At 38.4% G+C, this 15,086-nt stretch overlaps 2 protein-coding genes across 5 annotated transcripts in view; one reads left to right on the top strand and one right to left on the bottom strand.

The window, feature by feature from the left end:
* Window positions 1–7,280: 7,280 nt before the first annotated feature.
* The window catches only part of c3h1orf74 (chromosome 3 C1orf74 homolog), a 43,863-nt gene continuing 36,057 nt past the window's right edge, over window positions 7,281–15,086 (top strand). For 2 of the 3 annotated variants that reach the window (XR_005633041.1, XR_005633040.1), the window contains exons 1-2: window positions 7,281–7,404; window positions 10,908–11,010. Coding sequence is in view for 1 of the 3 variants with exons in the window: in XM_039748585.1 (XP_039604519.1) it covers window positions 11,086–11,904 (819 nt within the window). In the remaining 2 variants the exon portion in view is untranslated. Of the gene's footprint in view, window positions 7,405–10,907; window positions 13,687–15,086 lie in introns of those variants that run through there. The other variant, XM_039748585.1, reaches the window with a different exon arrangement.
* The window catches only part of LOC120525902 (TRAF3-interacting JNK-activating modulator), a 99,535-nt gene continuing 98,546 nt past the window's right edge, over window positions 14,098–15,086 (bottom strand). For both annotated transcript variants that reach the window (XM_039748583.1, XM_039748584.1), the window contains exon 15: window positions 14,098–14,649. In XM_039748583.1, the coding sequence (XP_039604517.1) occupies window positions 14,506–14,649 (144 nt within the window). In that variant the 3' untranslated portion in view covers window positions 14,098–14,505. The remainder of the gene's footprint in view (window positions 14,650–15,086) is intronic.

Here is a 15,086-nt window from a genome sequence, read left to right as displayed (position 1 = left end):
TATTATTCCTGTTAATTACTGAACGAATACAGTTTCCTCTCAGATTGTGTTTTGCAACGACCATCAACAAAAGTGAAGTCACAAGGAAAAGCAAGTATTGATCTACAGCAGTAATGTTTTATTCATACAATTTTAGATAGCATGTTCAAGAATAAGGAATAGTATTAGCTGCTGAGTGAAAAAAACAAACATTGTATGCTGAAAAGTATTAAGTTACTTACATAATATAAATATAGCGCAGAGGACACTTTTTCTTTTGCATCTCTTACTAATATGAAAAGTGGTTGCCTCTTACAAGATTTAGATAAAGAATAACGACTGACACTTTCTCCTGCCTGTGTTTTATTGCTTAAATCGGGGCATTCCAGTGAGGGGTGCCTGTTTAAAATAATATTCTTCCACAGTTCGTAACAAGTGGGATACAAATTCACCTTCTACATAGAAATGGAAAACAAATTTAACACTAGGAACTTACATTTTCTCACATTATTATATAAGCTGATAAAAAAAATGGATGAATTGATGAAAAATATCAGCAGCTCATTTCTGATTACAAATGATGTTGATTACCTGATAACAAACTATAATGTGTACTTATTTGATTTTGGTGAGCCTTATTTCTCTAGAAACTATCTCTTCTAATATTAATAGTTGTCTTGCTCTGCAGGTTGCACTTGATGGCCATGACTACTGATTTTACGTTGCCTTCATCAATGAATGACATGTACCAGCTACTGTTATTAGATATATTAATTGTGAAGGATGGCTGGCCGTTTATCCCGGCCAATACCCCCAAGCCGCCAGGTGGAGCCCTCCTTGCAGCATGGAGGTCCCCAGAAGACCAGCAGGGCATTATGGACAATGTGGTTTTTATGCACAGCCCTGCTGGATGCCATGGGGACCACAAGAGGGAGCTGCAGGGAGGACTGAGGACTTCTTTGTGACCTATGACCCGGAAGTTCGTCATAGGAAGAGCGACGGGCTTCCGGGGTGAAGAAAAGAACTTTTACCTGACCCGGAAGTGATTGAGGATCACATGGACTGGGGATTGAGAACACTTCCGGGTCAGGGAGTATAAAAGGACTGTGGGAGCTCCCAGATGGCGAGCTGAGCTGGATGGAAGGGTGGCAATGCGTCTGGGAGCTGGAGGATTGATTTATTGTAGTATTTGTGTGAGTTTAATGAGTATTGTGGTGGAGAGTGTGCTTTGTGCACTGTAGAGATTAAATAAAGTCAAAGATTGGACTTTTACCTGGTGTCTGGAGTCGTGGACAGGGGTTCAAGGGAGTGAGAGCACCCCCTATCGTTCACATAATATAGATATTACCAGAAATAAAAGTGCTTAGATTTGCTTTCATCTGGAAAAAAGTGTTCAATACAATAGTTACAAAACATGATATAAATTTGCAAAAAACTTGGATTTTTTAAATAATGTACACATGTACTATTAAAACATCTCATTTTTTTAGAAGAGAAAAGATTTCCATAGCATGGCACCAGTTGTGGAAATGGGTTTCCCCTGCAGCAGGAAATGACAGCAGGTACAAGAAATAAAAAAGTGTGATAGAACAATACCCAGAAGCTTTTTAAATTTTGGGCAGCTTTATTCATCCACTAGTTATATTTCAAGTAGCAGGACAGGGCAAATGGATTCCCCATAGAATAGCAGTGTCTCAGGTTCCCACATGCTTCATGGAAGCTGGAGTTCGGCACAACCCTGCTGAGTTCCAGGGGTTGCTGCAGGGACTGTGGGGCCCTACTTTGTCGGCTTCCGCCTCACCCAGAAGTGCTTTCAGACCATGCTAACGGGCTACTGGAAGTACTCCCGGGTGCAGGCTAAAAGAAGCCCATTGCCACTCTCCAGGAGCCAGAGTCGGGACGAAGAAGGACAAAGCTTGCTGAAGGACGAGTGGAGTCAAACAGAGTCAGAGGAAGAGAGAAGACTGAAGACAAAGTGCTGAGTGCTTTATAATGTGCTGTGGTGCTTACTTGTACTGTGTTGGAAAGGTGGGCAATGGTTGGAAAGTATTTCCCACAGTTGAATAAAGCTGGTATGCTTATAAACTTGTGTCTACATCTGTGTCAGGTTTGGGGAGCTGGTCTGCCCCCTGCAGGCCTCAGAAGGTACAGTGCTATGCAGAACTGTACTGAATACCTAACTATGAAAATGAGCTCCCTCTGCATTTGTTATTCTACAGCCAGAATAACAAACACAGGGTACCAAAAAAATAAATGTAAGTAATCTGCTAATATTGTAATAATAAATACAGCAATAATTCAACACTTCTAGGATACAAAGGAACTAGCTATGGGAATGTTTAAAAGCAAGAGACTGTAAAAAGGGAAAGTGGATGAGTAAGTTGTTTCACTTCAAACGCTGGCTCCTGCTTAAACATGCTTCTTACTCATACGTGAGACTATTTTTCCAGAAGTCTGCTTTATTTAAGAAGTAGCCACAACATCTAGCAATGTCAAGTCATACAATAATTTAAGAATATTTGCTATCTCTTGCCCTACATGTTCCTTCAGCACCTTTCCTCTGTGTTTGCATGTGTGAACGTCTCTTAACTGGCGCTTCCTTTCTCAAGCGGGTTCCCAAAATGCCTGTCATTATTTCTGAGGTGTCTTTCTCAATTCCTGTCCAGTTTTGTACTTTTATTCCTTGAAGGGGACTCTCTCAGCAAGCTTCCTATGCCTTTACTCCTCCTCATATGTCTCATATTTGCACATCCTCTTTCTTTGCATCACGAAAGCCAAACTGACCAATCAGATTACTCTGAGGGACTGGACACACATACCTTAGTGGTTTATTATATAGAAGATATTTTAACCAAAATACAAATGTGGGATGTTGTGAGCATATGACTGGATACATGAAATTTGGATTATGCAAAATAAGTAATCTGAGATGTGTTTATGGATGTTTTCATGTTATTTGCTGTTGATCAGGCTGGGTCTGTATTGAAGCCTATTATATCAGCAATGTTGTGATCCCCTTTCTCCATGAAAACAGCTTAAATTTTTTTCCTGGCCATCCCTACAAACAATGCAGGGTAGGTAACAGATAAAAAAATATATTTTTATGTGGAATGTTCCTTTAAATGTCTTTTGTACATAGTTGTTGGGTGCCAATAAAGATTATTTTATAACCCCTATTATTACTGATATTTTATTACATTTACGTTATATTTTACAAGTTTGGGTACTAATGAAATCTTGTTAAATAATAAACAAGGGTAAATGAAAACAGTCATTTGAAAATTACATGGAAGTCACAAGGGATAGAAGCGGATGCTATACAACACATTTGTGATGTCTTATGGGTAATCTAATTACAAAGAGTGCACTACTCTGTCGGTAGTCTAGTTCAAGGGTGGGCAAACTACGGCCCGCGGGCCACATCCGGCCCGCCGAAGATTGGTACAAAATTGCCCAAATCAAATCATATCATAATTATGACTGCATTAATTTGACCTTGTCCTGTAATGCCTGGCGTTCCACCAGGTGGCGCATTAGGCGCAGTGATACATTGACTTGGTTTTTGCGGAGCCCGGGTTACTCTCTGTTATTAATCTGCTACTGCTCTGATCCCATTTGCAACAATGAATGGGACAAAGAAATGAAAAGTCGACAGTGAGTGCCGAGTGTTTAATGAGGAATGGACAGCTAAATACTTTTTCACTGAAGTCCGGTCAAAGGCTGTACAGAACAGTATGTCTTATTTGCCAAGAAACCGTTGCAGTTTTAAGGAATACACCATCAGCCGTCACTTATCCACCAAGCATGCTAATTACGCTAACAACCAGTCAACACAAGAACGGACGGCCACCGCTCAGAGGTTGGCAGCTAGTTTGCAGGCTCAGCAAAACACCTTTATCCGACAAATTGCCATCCAAGAATCAAGCACGAAGGCATGTTATGTGCTGGCATTCAAATTAGCAAAGACCAGCAAGCCAGAGTGGGCCATTGGTTGATTTGACATGGAATGACCCAGATCTGCAAAAGCTACAGCCTTGATCTAAAATATGTTTGAGCGGGAACAGCTACTGTATAAAATAGATGACTTGTTTCATCTTTCTGAAAAATGAACATCAGGATGACACATAATTATAAAATCCATTTAGCCACCTGTTACAAGGAAAATATGAGTAAAGAATTTTAAAATTAATTTCCTTGATGGTATTGGGGACAAGGAATAAATGCAAGACAACCCACATGTCACTCAAATTCAGTTTGAAGTAGGAAACCTTCCACTCAACACAAGCTCTGGAAGAGGTATGATCTGAAATGAAAGCATTTCTAGTAAAGAAACTATTACATTTTTATTCATAATGTAGATAACATTAATTAAAAGGTAGTAGTTAAAGTTCCATAACTAAAATGTGCTTTCAACAACAATGTTAATCTATGCAGAAATTCTCATTTGTTACATCCACGCTATTTTGTAAGCAATACTAGGCTGGGTTAAACAGGGTTCCTACTATCCTTGCTGAACAAACAGGCCGTAGCCAAATGGTACTCGATTATGTTTACCTCTTTTGTAAGTCCCTTTGGATAAAAGCGTCTTCAAGCCAATAAATATAAATGTAAAACATGTCATTCTTTTACAAATGGCACTTTGAAAGTCGGAAACGATTTTTCAACAGACCAACCTAAAATGTTTTAGTACAATTGTAGCTCTACCTTGAGCTAAGTAATTTCCTTATACAGGTGATATAAGCTCTTTCTTACGGAAGCGTATTAGGGGCACGGTGAAAAAAAAATACGGACACAGTGAAGAAAAAAAAATCTAAATGTCTAGATTAAAGTCGACATGTTGACTTTATTCTCGATATTTCCACTTTATTCTCGCCATTTATGTTGAGATTAAAGTCGACATTTTCACTTTATTCTAGTATTTTTTTTTATCAGTAGAATGTCGCAAACTAAACTTCATCTTAAAATGAATGTTTAATTTACTAGATTTTCTAAAACCCCGTCATAAATTAATGTAGCACATTAAATGCTTTATATTAAGTGTTCCCCGACCCAGTTGTTAATCTCTATGCGCTTCTTAAACTGACTTCCTCTTGCACTGAGAGGCGCCGGCAGCGATCGCCGCACATTGACTTCATGATATTCCTGCTCTATGAACATTTAAAATACTTGATATGTTCTTCACGATGAAATGCATTAAAGCATGTATTACTGTAAACATGGGTGGCGGGGGGCATGGCGGTGTGGCTGTAGTGCTGCTCCCTTGCATTAAGGGGTCCCCAGGTGTATGTTTAGTGTAGTGAACTTTATGGCAGGTGTGACGAGGCTCCAAAAAACTGGATATATGAATGGGTATCGCACTGGTTTAAACCTCCAGTTCCTATCCTTTTTTTAAAGTTCTGAAAACTCCATCCCAGCAAGCACCGTGCCCCCATATGCTGTAATACATTTTAAGTTCTGAAAACTCTGAGGTCTAGGTTTATAACTTGTTTTAATTTCACAAAGACGTTTATTGTGTGGTGATTGGTTATGTGCAGAAAGAAAAAGCAAGGATAGGAACTGGAGGTTTAATACGCCAGATAGAGACAGCACGGATGCAATAAAGAAAACATGCTCAGAAGAACATCCATTGAATTCTGCGTTCGTGTCTCCGACCACCACATCACGAACCCAACATGTACACGATATTCCAGTTAAACCAGTGTGATACCCGTTCATATACCCAGTTTTTTGGAGCCTCATCACACCTGCCATAAAGTTCACTACACTGAACATACACCTGGGGAACCGTTAATGCAAGGGAGAAGCACTACAGCCACGCCACCGTGCCCCTCGCCATCCATGCTTAATACACGCTTTAATGCATTTAATCGTGAAGAAGATATCAAGTATTTCTCTTAGTATTTTGAATGTTCATAGAGCAGGAATATCATGAAGTCAATGTGCGGCGGTCGCTGACGGTGCCTGTCAGTGCAAGATGAAGTCAGTTTAAGAAGTGCGTAGAGGTTAACAACTGTGTCGGGGAACACTTAATATAAAGCATTTAATGTGCTACATTAATTTATGACAGGGTTTGAGAAAATCTAGTAAATTAAACATTCATTTTAAGATGAAGTTTAGTTTGCGACATTTTACTGACAAAATAAACTACTAGAATAAAGTGGAAATGTCTTTAATTTCGACATAAATGGCGAGAGTCGAGTGGAAATGTCGAGAATAAAGTCAACATGTCGTCTTTAATCTCGACATTTAGATTTTTTTTCTTCACTGTGTCCGTATTTTTTTTTCACCGTGGCCCTAATACGCTTTCTTTAAAACGGAATCAAAATGCGTCTATTAAACATCCATCCATCCATCCATCCATTTTCTAACCCGCCAAATCCAAATACAGGGTCACGGGGGTCTGCTGGAGCCAATCCCAGCCAACACAGGGCACAAGGCAGGAACCAATCCCAGGCAGGGTGCCAACCCACCGCAGGTCTATTAAACATGTAAATTGCTAAATAATACTTAAGATAGTTCTTTTTTATATAATGAAGAGGGAATGATTCCCAAAATGTGAAGAAATTGGCATGGATTTTGACTGTAGCATCTGGCAATCCTGTTGTTAAAGCTACAAAATCATCAGAAATACAAAAATCGCAACGCTCATTAAGAAGTTCAGATATATAAATTATGTATTAATCCCCTCTTTTATAAATAAAGATTTATTTCCCCGATATAGATTCTCTTTGACTCAAATCATTTGGGTATAGGAACGTTTAAATACAGTTTTCCATGAATCGAGTCTCTCCTTGAGAAAATCAGAACGTCTAATTGGGTGCTTTCGATGCTATACATTGATAACAAAATTTTTAAGTTGCTACAAAGAAAACTTACGATCGTCCATCTGTTCTTGTTGTTTCAGACTGGCCTACCCCTACTACAAACCCAGAACTTTAGGTTCCTGGGGGTATGGCCAAGTTCACTAGGGTCCCTGATCTTAAAAATTTAGAGTAGATGCCTAATCTTAAAAACAAGTGGCGTCCGTTTTTAGAACAAGAGCCCGATCGTCGTTACAGGTCCTTAAAAAATCACATACTCATTACAACTCGTAAAGGAAACCGTTTACTGAAACTTGTCAGCATTAAAAGAAATCGTATACGAATAATAATCTAGAATGGTGTGTTACATTAAGCCACAACACACACTGCGTGTTTATTATCATTGTCGTGTTAGATAACACAAGGTGGCACTGGCAGTAGAAAGCTTGGAGAGCCTCGGTGATGAACGGAAATGACCGAATGATTAAAGGGCGGGGATTTGAGGGCATATCCGGTAGTGACAGAGACAAGACGACCTGTTTTCGTCATGTTGCGCGACGGAAGTACTGACAGTGTTTCACGTTTTTTCGTTTTAGCTTCGCAGGAATTTTATTTAATATTTAAGGTAACCATCCGCTCATTTTCTGAAAGTTGTAACTTGTCTGTTCTGTTTTGTTACATGTACTAAACGTCTGTGTCAATGTTAAGTCGTTCAGCTGAATAATAGTTTATTGACTTTGTGCTTTCCAAAGTGAAATGCTTATCCACTTTCATTGCTTTTAACATAGTACAAGTGACTAAAAGACTTTTCTTACGAAGAGCTGAGATATTCAGTTATAGCTGGTATGGCCGGACAAGTGGCACAGTTTCTCTCTCTCTCACACACACACATACTAGGGTTACCACTTTTAATACAAAAAAATAAGGGACGCATACTGCAGCGGGGGCCACATCCCTTGGGGGCCAAGCGCAATTTCATTCTCAAATACGGGACGATTCCGTATTTTAAAGGACGGGTGGCAACCATAACACACACTCTTGTAATTGGTTTGTAATGTGACCAAAGATGAGGTGATGTACTGCATAAACCACAAAGCTGCGTGTCCACAACCGCTATACATAGGGATGGGCGATTAGTGGACGATTCGTTCTTTTTGATCGACTGTTTGCAATGATTCGTGATCATGAACAAATCGATCCAGGTACCTCAACTGGAGTGCTAAAGTGGAAGTGTGTCCTTTCTGCCTGATGTAGTCAGCGTCTTTCGTTAGTGATACGGTCTTCCTATATACGCCAGACTATATATGAATCATAAGAATCGATTCACTTAAACGGGAAGTTGGAAAGAATTGACCCAGTACTGTAAATCGAAATGGCCAACGGACAACACCCTGATCACTGTACGTGATTGCATCAGGTTAATTTTAAAGGTGTATAAGAACATTGTACTAACCTTTTATATTCTGTATACAATTGCACTGGAAGTAATCACATTATATATAAGTATCAGGGAAAAAAACAACTAGGCAAGTGTTATTTGCGCAGTCAGAAACAATAATGCACCATTTCATATTTGAGAAAAGTGGTCCAGTCATTCAGAAGTAAAGATAGGGGTACATTGTTTTCCATGTTTAATTGATAATGGCGAGCAAGTTGCTGCATTTCTCTGTGGTTTTATTTTAAAACTATCGGAGTTACCCATCTGACAGGTGGATTACTACCTCAGAAATTCGGAAAAATAGAGTGACATTTGATTTAAATATTCATTCCACTTTACAATACATACTGATATTTTATTTATGGAAATATTGCAAATTTAATTGAAATAAAAAATGTTATTTATATAAAGTCATCAGCTAAATAAACATCAAATGTCAAGAAACTGCTTCATTATAAACGTTTTGTTTTTGTGTTTCGCAGAGCATATATAAGCAAAGATCTGCTTAACATCACTCGTGAGCAAGCAACATAAAGCTACACATGAGAGAATCAATCTGTTCTTAAATCAGTGCCTGCAATTTCCAGTGTCTCAACTGGTGATTTGGTTATGCTGATTGCAAAGTTAGACATTTAAAAGAGAATCAGAGAATCGCAGGTATTCTTAGGATGAAACTGATTCAACCTGCTCCATCGCCAGTCAATATTTCAGCCACTGTTATGTGGCTGCAGAAATCTATAACTTTCATTGTACAATTTTAAATGGTTATTTTACTGTTCTTGGCTTTCAGAATCCTTATCAGACACAATCTTCTGGCATCAGCAGATCTTGGATTTAAAGTGTCCCTCTTTCTAGAGGGCATATTATTTGAAAATCATTTTAAAAAAAAAAAAAAAAGAAATAGTAGTAGCAAAAAATACTGACAATTTTTACCCAAACATGAATGGCTAGATCTGACGGGGGTATCCCATCAAAACAAATGTTTAACTGTTGAAGTCCATGAGTATGCCCTTGGGAGTATTACTGAGGTAACGGATACATTGCTTTTCAAGCAGGTCTACCTTTAATTCCTAAACTTTCATGACAATATGTTTGTCTGCATCCTAGATTTGGTACTGAAAATTTAAGAATATAATGTGTCGCATAGCAAGATTTCTCAAAGAAACCATCTATAAACCCCTGGAGACTGCAGGCAGAAAAAAGTAGCTTATACTGTGAAAGGAACCAAGGCAAATTTCAATTAGCTGAGTTCAGTCGTTCATGAGTGATGTCCAGACAGACAGGCATTCTCAACTTGATTTATATTGATTTTTACTGCATTATACTGTTACGCGTGAAAGATATTATTTTCCATTTTCCTGTTCAGAGTGTGTAATTGTTACTTTATTGACATGCACATTACATCCATTATTGTATGGCAGTGTGTTAGTTCTTCACCCGGTATATTATTTTGTTACCTAAAATATGTGTTCATTAATAAACTATGAATTTATTTTAAATTATTATATGGGTTCTCTTCACTCCAGAATACTCTTAGAAACCCCCTAAAGTGTAACTAAATTCATTCGGATTAAAAAGTGATGCAAAGCTTCCTATGTTGTTTATACAAAAGTAGTTAGCAAGAAATAGACATTCTTCTATGCATTTTCTTGGACACGTTTATTCCTGTGCTGGGCTACAGGAAGCCAAGTATGGATTACATTTCATTACAAAGTACACTCATACACATAACCTCATTTACTTATTGTAAGGCAATTCAGAGAAGCCGGTTTTCTCAACATATCTGGAAGCAGAGTGAGTGCAAAGGAAATCCAGAAAAACACTAGGGAGAATGTGAAAACTTCTAATGATTACCTGGGCAGAAACTGATCATTGCTTCCTGTATCTGCTGATTGATAGCACTTTCGGTTTCATCCACCATTAGTTATTTTCAGCAGCTTTTGCTAAAACCTGGGCCAAAATTATAAACAGTCTGTTTTTAATAGTACCTCAAAACAAAAACACTGTAGAACTATTAAAATAACAATAATAATAAAAATACCTTGTCTAACTCGGGTAACATGTTCAGGGCTGCAGGTAGGTGATGTCTGTGCCATTACAACCCTGTCACTGAGCAGAGCACCATGAGACACAGACACACCTACTGGCCCGGTTATAATTACAGTACCAACTAATACACATTTTTGGGATGTGGCAAGAAATGCATTGCAGACATAAGAAAAACATGCAACCTTCACACAGGCAGTGACCAGGGCAGTATTTGAACCATCAGCTCTAGAGCTGTCATGAGCTGGTGCCAACAGGTTTTCAAACATGTAACAAAAAGTCTGGAACATATTTGTTGCTTGTATCAGTTGTGGAAGTCACTCTTTTTCATTTTTATATTTTTATTATCACGTGTGTGTATATATGCAGAGTTGTATTGATGTGGATACCTTTCAGCTTTCAAAAATATCACAGTTTGCTTCCTTCATATGTGTAATGATTAAGTGCAAAAAAGCAACATATTTTGTCTACTGTTTTGTAAAGAATATACAGATTTAAAGCAAGGAGCCTGAAGTTGTTTCCAGTAGTTATTCATTTCAATGCATATAATTTTGTTATGAATTTGTTTTACTTAAAGTAATAGATATTAAAGATGCATTGTCACTTATATCCATATATAATGTGTGTCTCTTTCCTTGTGACAGAACAAATCTAATTTGTGATCAGTGTAAATCAAACCTTTTTGTCTACAAACATCAACGTATTTCTGGCAGCACTGAATGGAGTTACGGGTCTGTGGGCAGTGAGGTGAGTGTTCTGCTCTTATGTGACCTTGACACCTTTCTCTTCTTTAGATGATTTTCTTTCTATCTGGCGCATACTATGAATGTGACTGCACCAAGAGACCTTCCAGTTGCAATTTGTCATCAATGTCTGTCTGTGAAGAAGCGTCGCTTGCCTCCTATTGCGTGCCGGAGCCTTGTCACCCAAACTCTTGCCGTGGAAGCTGGGATTAAGCCAGCACTGTTGTATGACAGCAATGGTGCCAGTTCTGAACAAATTCAAGATTATTTACAGAGGCTGCAAGACGCAGGCCTGCTCAGTCAAGATTTGTATGTTTTGGATATTGATGAGAGCATTCTGATAGTTAACTTGGAGTGTATTGTTCGGCATCTGGAAGACATTCTTCACCACTCCCAGGTTGCTCTTGTTGATATTTCCTGTTCCTTGGCCCAGCCAGCAATAGCCTCTTTGGAAGTTATAACATCTGTTCATGGACAGCTTGCAGTTCTCTTGGAGTCATTTAAACTATTAAAGTCTATTCCATCAAGAGAGCAGAAATTGTTTTCTATTGTAAACCTCCGGGATACATTAGGACTTGACTGGAATCTCTGCTCTGTGTTTGGCTTTCTTCTTGGCTACCCCACAGTGTACTGGTTCAACCAAGAGAAGAGCTTTGAGAACAACCTAACAATGGCACCACTGCGAGTCATCAGCCTGTCTGTTTCATGCCCATTCATTGCCGGAAATGTAGACATCCCAATTTACTCATTTAGCTTTCCAGATGCCCTCTGGCCAGCAATGAAAGAAAAGGTAGAAGCCTGGGTCCAGAACAGACGAGACATAATTAGTCAAAGACCAAGTTTTACAAGTATGAATATTTCAACTGAGACGGTCTGCCTTCCAGCAGTGACATTGTAGCAAGGGGTGGTGATCAGTGTAAGTTTTTATTTCCCTTCTTCACCTGGCTGGAAAACTGTAAATGCAGTCTGTAAACAAAAATTAGTATAGATTTGAAAGCTGACTGTAGTTTTAAACTTGAATGACTTGTTTGATTATTTAAATATGGAATGTATAATTTCACTGTAATGTGTCTCTGTGGTTTTCAAGTATTGTTTTAAATACCCAAATTAGAAATGTACTGAACACTGCAATGCTATTTTAGCATAAATGCACAAGACTCAGTAAGCCTGAATATAGCATCTGGGGAAAACGAGGAGTGAACAAAAGGTAACATGTAAAGGTTTGTACCCTAAAGGGGAGAATTACTTTCACTGAGGGGTAAAATCAGCCCAGCAGACTTACTTAAGCAAAACTGCATTTTTACATTTTGCAAAATGTTTTGCAGCCAGCACGTAATAACTATTTATTAATTTGGTGCTTGATTCATTTATTTTCATTGGGAAGTGAATTGGCAGTTTGTGATAGTTTTTTTATTATTAGTAATTACTGCCTTTTAGCATACCTGTACATTGGTTTAGAGTGCCGCATCCAGAAACTTCTTTGGAACTTTTTACAAAAAGCAGGTTAGCAGTAACAGGTGAGAATAATAAAGTGCTGGTTGCTTAAAGAGTGCAGTGGCATATGCCCTTTTTTCTTTTCATCATAAAATAATGTTTTTGGAAGAAACTTGTCAATTAACAGTGTTATTCTTGTATTAGATGGATGGATGGATGAATATTTATTGGTAAATAATTCTTGTTCTCAAAGTAATCTTTTAATAAGTAGTATACACCTTTTAAAAGTGGATTCATTTTCTTGAATATATTGATGCATTCCTTTGCAGTTTGTGTTAGAGACCCACTCAGTGTGGTTTATACCCTCTATCTAATGCAACTCAATTTTAATTAAAATAAATTTAAAGCCTTTAAGCTTTAAGTTTTCTAGGAAATTTAGAGTAGAAACCTGGTGGGCCTAGTTTGGCTGTCTTAATGAGCATTCTGCTTTGTGGTTTCAAAACCACATTGAAAACTTACCATCTAGATGTGAGCAAGCATTATATTGATGCCATTTCATCCATGTTAATTAAGTCTTTTAGCTAAGATATGTCCCTTATTCCAAGAAGAGACTGTATTCAAAAAAGTTAATATAAGCAGTATGGGTCATTCATAATTTATGGCAATATAAAGTTTTTTCCTATTACTAAAATTACACAGAAATAAAAAATCAAATGTATTTAGATGGTGTGGTAACTAATTTTTTAACACAATTTATAGAACCCTCAGTTAATCTTTAATTGTCAAAGGCTGGTATTGGTATTAGTCATCAGGTTTTAGTCCTACCTAAGGTATTTTGTGTGTATGTATGTATGTATATATAATATACGTCCCCCGGGCCACATGAAGGCAGCCACCCTGGTCTGTGTGGGGGCAACGGGAACAGAGCTTGGAAGCTCATCCCTGTTGGGGCCAGGGGGCACCCGGATAATTATGGATCCCCGGAAGGGAGTCCAGGTACACCTGGAGTGCTTCTGGGCACAAGGGCAGCACTTCCGCCACACATCAGGAAGCACCTAGAGCACATCCGGGTGAACTATAAAAGAGGCCACCTCACTCCTTTCAGGAAGCCAGAGTCGGGTGAAAGAAGACGGAGCTTGCAACAGGTGGAGTAACGGCGGCAATAGAAAGTCCAAAGAAATAGAGACTGAACTGAGGGTGGACTGGGGCACTATATTGTGTGCGCATTGTGGATAGCAAAAGTAAAACCTGTGTTTTGGAACATTCTGTGCCTGCCTGTTTGTGCTCGGGTCCAAAGTTCACTATATATATATATATATATAAAGTTCAGACTTACTTTGAGATATGACCAGGATTGCCAGCTGATGGATTAAATTGACAATATATGTGAATATCAAGAAAAAACTGAATTCTGCAGAATTAAAGCTACACACACATATATTGAGGAGACAGACTATACTGTTCCATAGAAAAGATACTATTCATGCTTCAAGATGTCAGAGTTTATGCAGTTCATATAACACTGCATTTCAGTTTTCTCTTTATTTGAAAAAGAACAATTCAGTGTCATACATAGTCTATTTACATCTCATGTAAACAGTGGTTAAAAAAAACACTTCTGCTCTGTAAATTGCACCCTATATGTTTTTTCTGGCTGTTATACTGTAGATTATTCATATAATACAGGACTTCTTAAAGAATTCTTGTCAGTTTATGTAAATGCTGATAAATAAGCATAGGCAGCTACGGATCTTGGGGGTCACTGGGATAAGGCTTTGACTTGGCAGTGATCACACTGACAATTTATTGCTTGCTAAGCAAAGTAAACAGTGTCTGTACAGTCACAGTATATATAACATTTTAAATTGCATATTGTTGTGGAAAGCAAGGCTGGTCTAGTTTATAATCTTCATTTTTAACTACGTTTTCCTCACCACCTCTTTTTATTACTGCCACATCAATCAGTAAATATTCCTTGGACTAAATGTGCTAGTTTCCATCATGATAACTCCTGCTGAATCACCAGGTTCACTGTTGTTCATTCAGTGCTTATTAGAATTAAGGCTCAGGGTAAGAACCATACAGCTTTCATATCAAGAGACTTTAGCCAGTTACTGATGTGGTCGCAAACATCAGGGCAGAAGAAGGACACCGCCACTGCTACAAAGAGAATAGCCATTGGGAGTAAAATCCACTTGCTGCAGCATTTCTGAAAAAGAAATTTGAAAAATGTTAGACTGACAGACTTTCAAAAATACAGCTAGAGGTGTTTCTCTGTGGTCTCCAGTTAAGAGCCTATTGAACTACTGTTCTTGTTTGTCTTGAAGTTTACAGCAGCTTGGTTTACTGTTGGCTTAATAAGCTGGTAGTATATCCTTCCATTTTTCTTTCTCTCCAGATGATGTAATTTACAGTTACAGGAAGATGGAGCCACACATTTACAATTTGTTTGGAATGTGACAGTGTTCATATGAACATAGTGGGAACATTCAGGCTCCATTCAGAGGGCACTCTAGCTTTGAGTTATCCTTGTTCCTGAGCACTCAGACAACAGCAGGTGACATGACTTGATTATGGTCACGTGATGCCAGTAGCCAGAACTAGCTCATCATTGCACAGTGTCACAAGTCACTGCCTTAACCACAA

The sequence above is a fragment of the Polypterus senegalus genome, chromosome 3, assembly GCF_016835505.1.
Source record: "Polypterus senegalus isolate Bchr_013 chromosome 3, ASM1683550v1, whole genome shotgun sequence".
Lineage (NCBI taxonomy): Eukaryota > Metazoa > Chordata > Cladistia > Polypteriformes > Polypteridae > Polypterus > Polypterus senegalus.
This window is presented reverse-complemented; position numbering and strand designations above follow the sequence as displayed.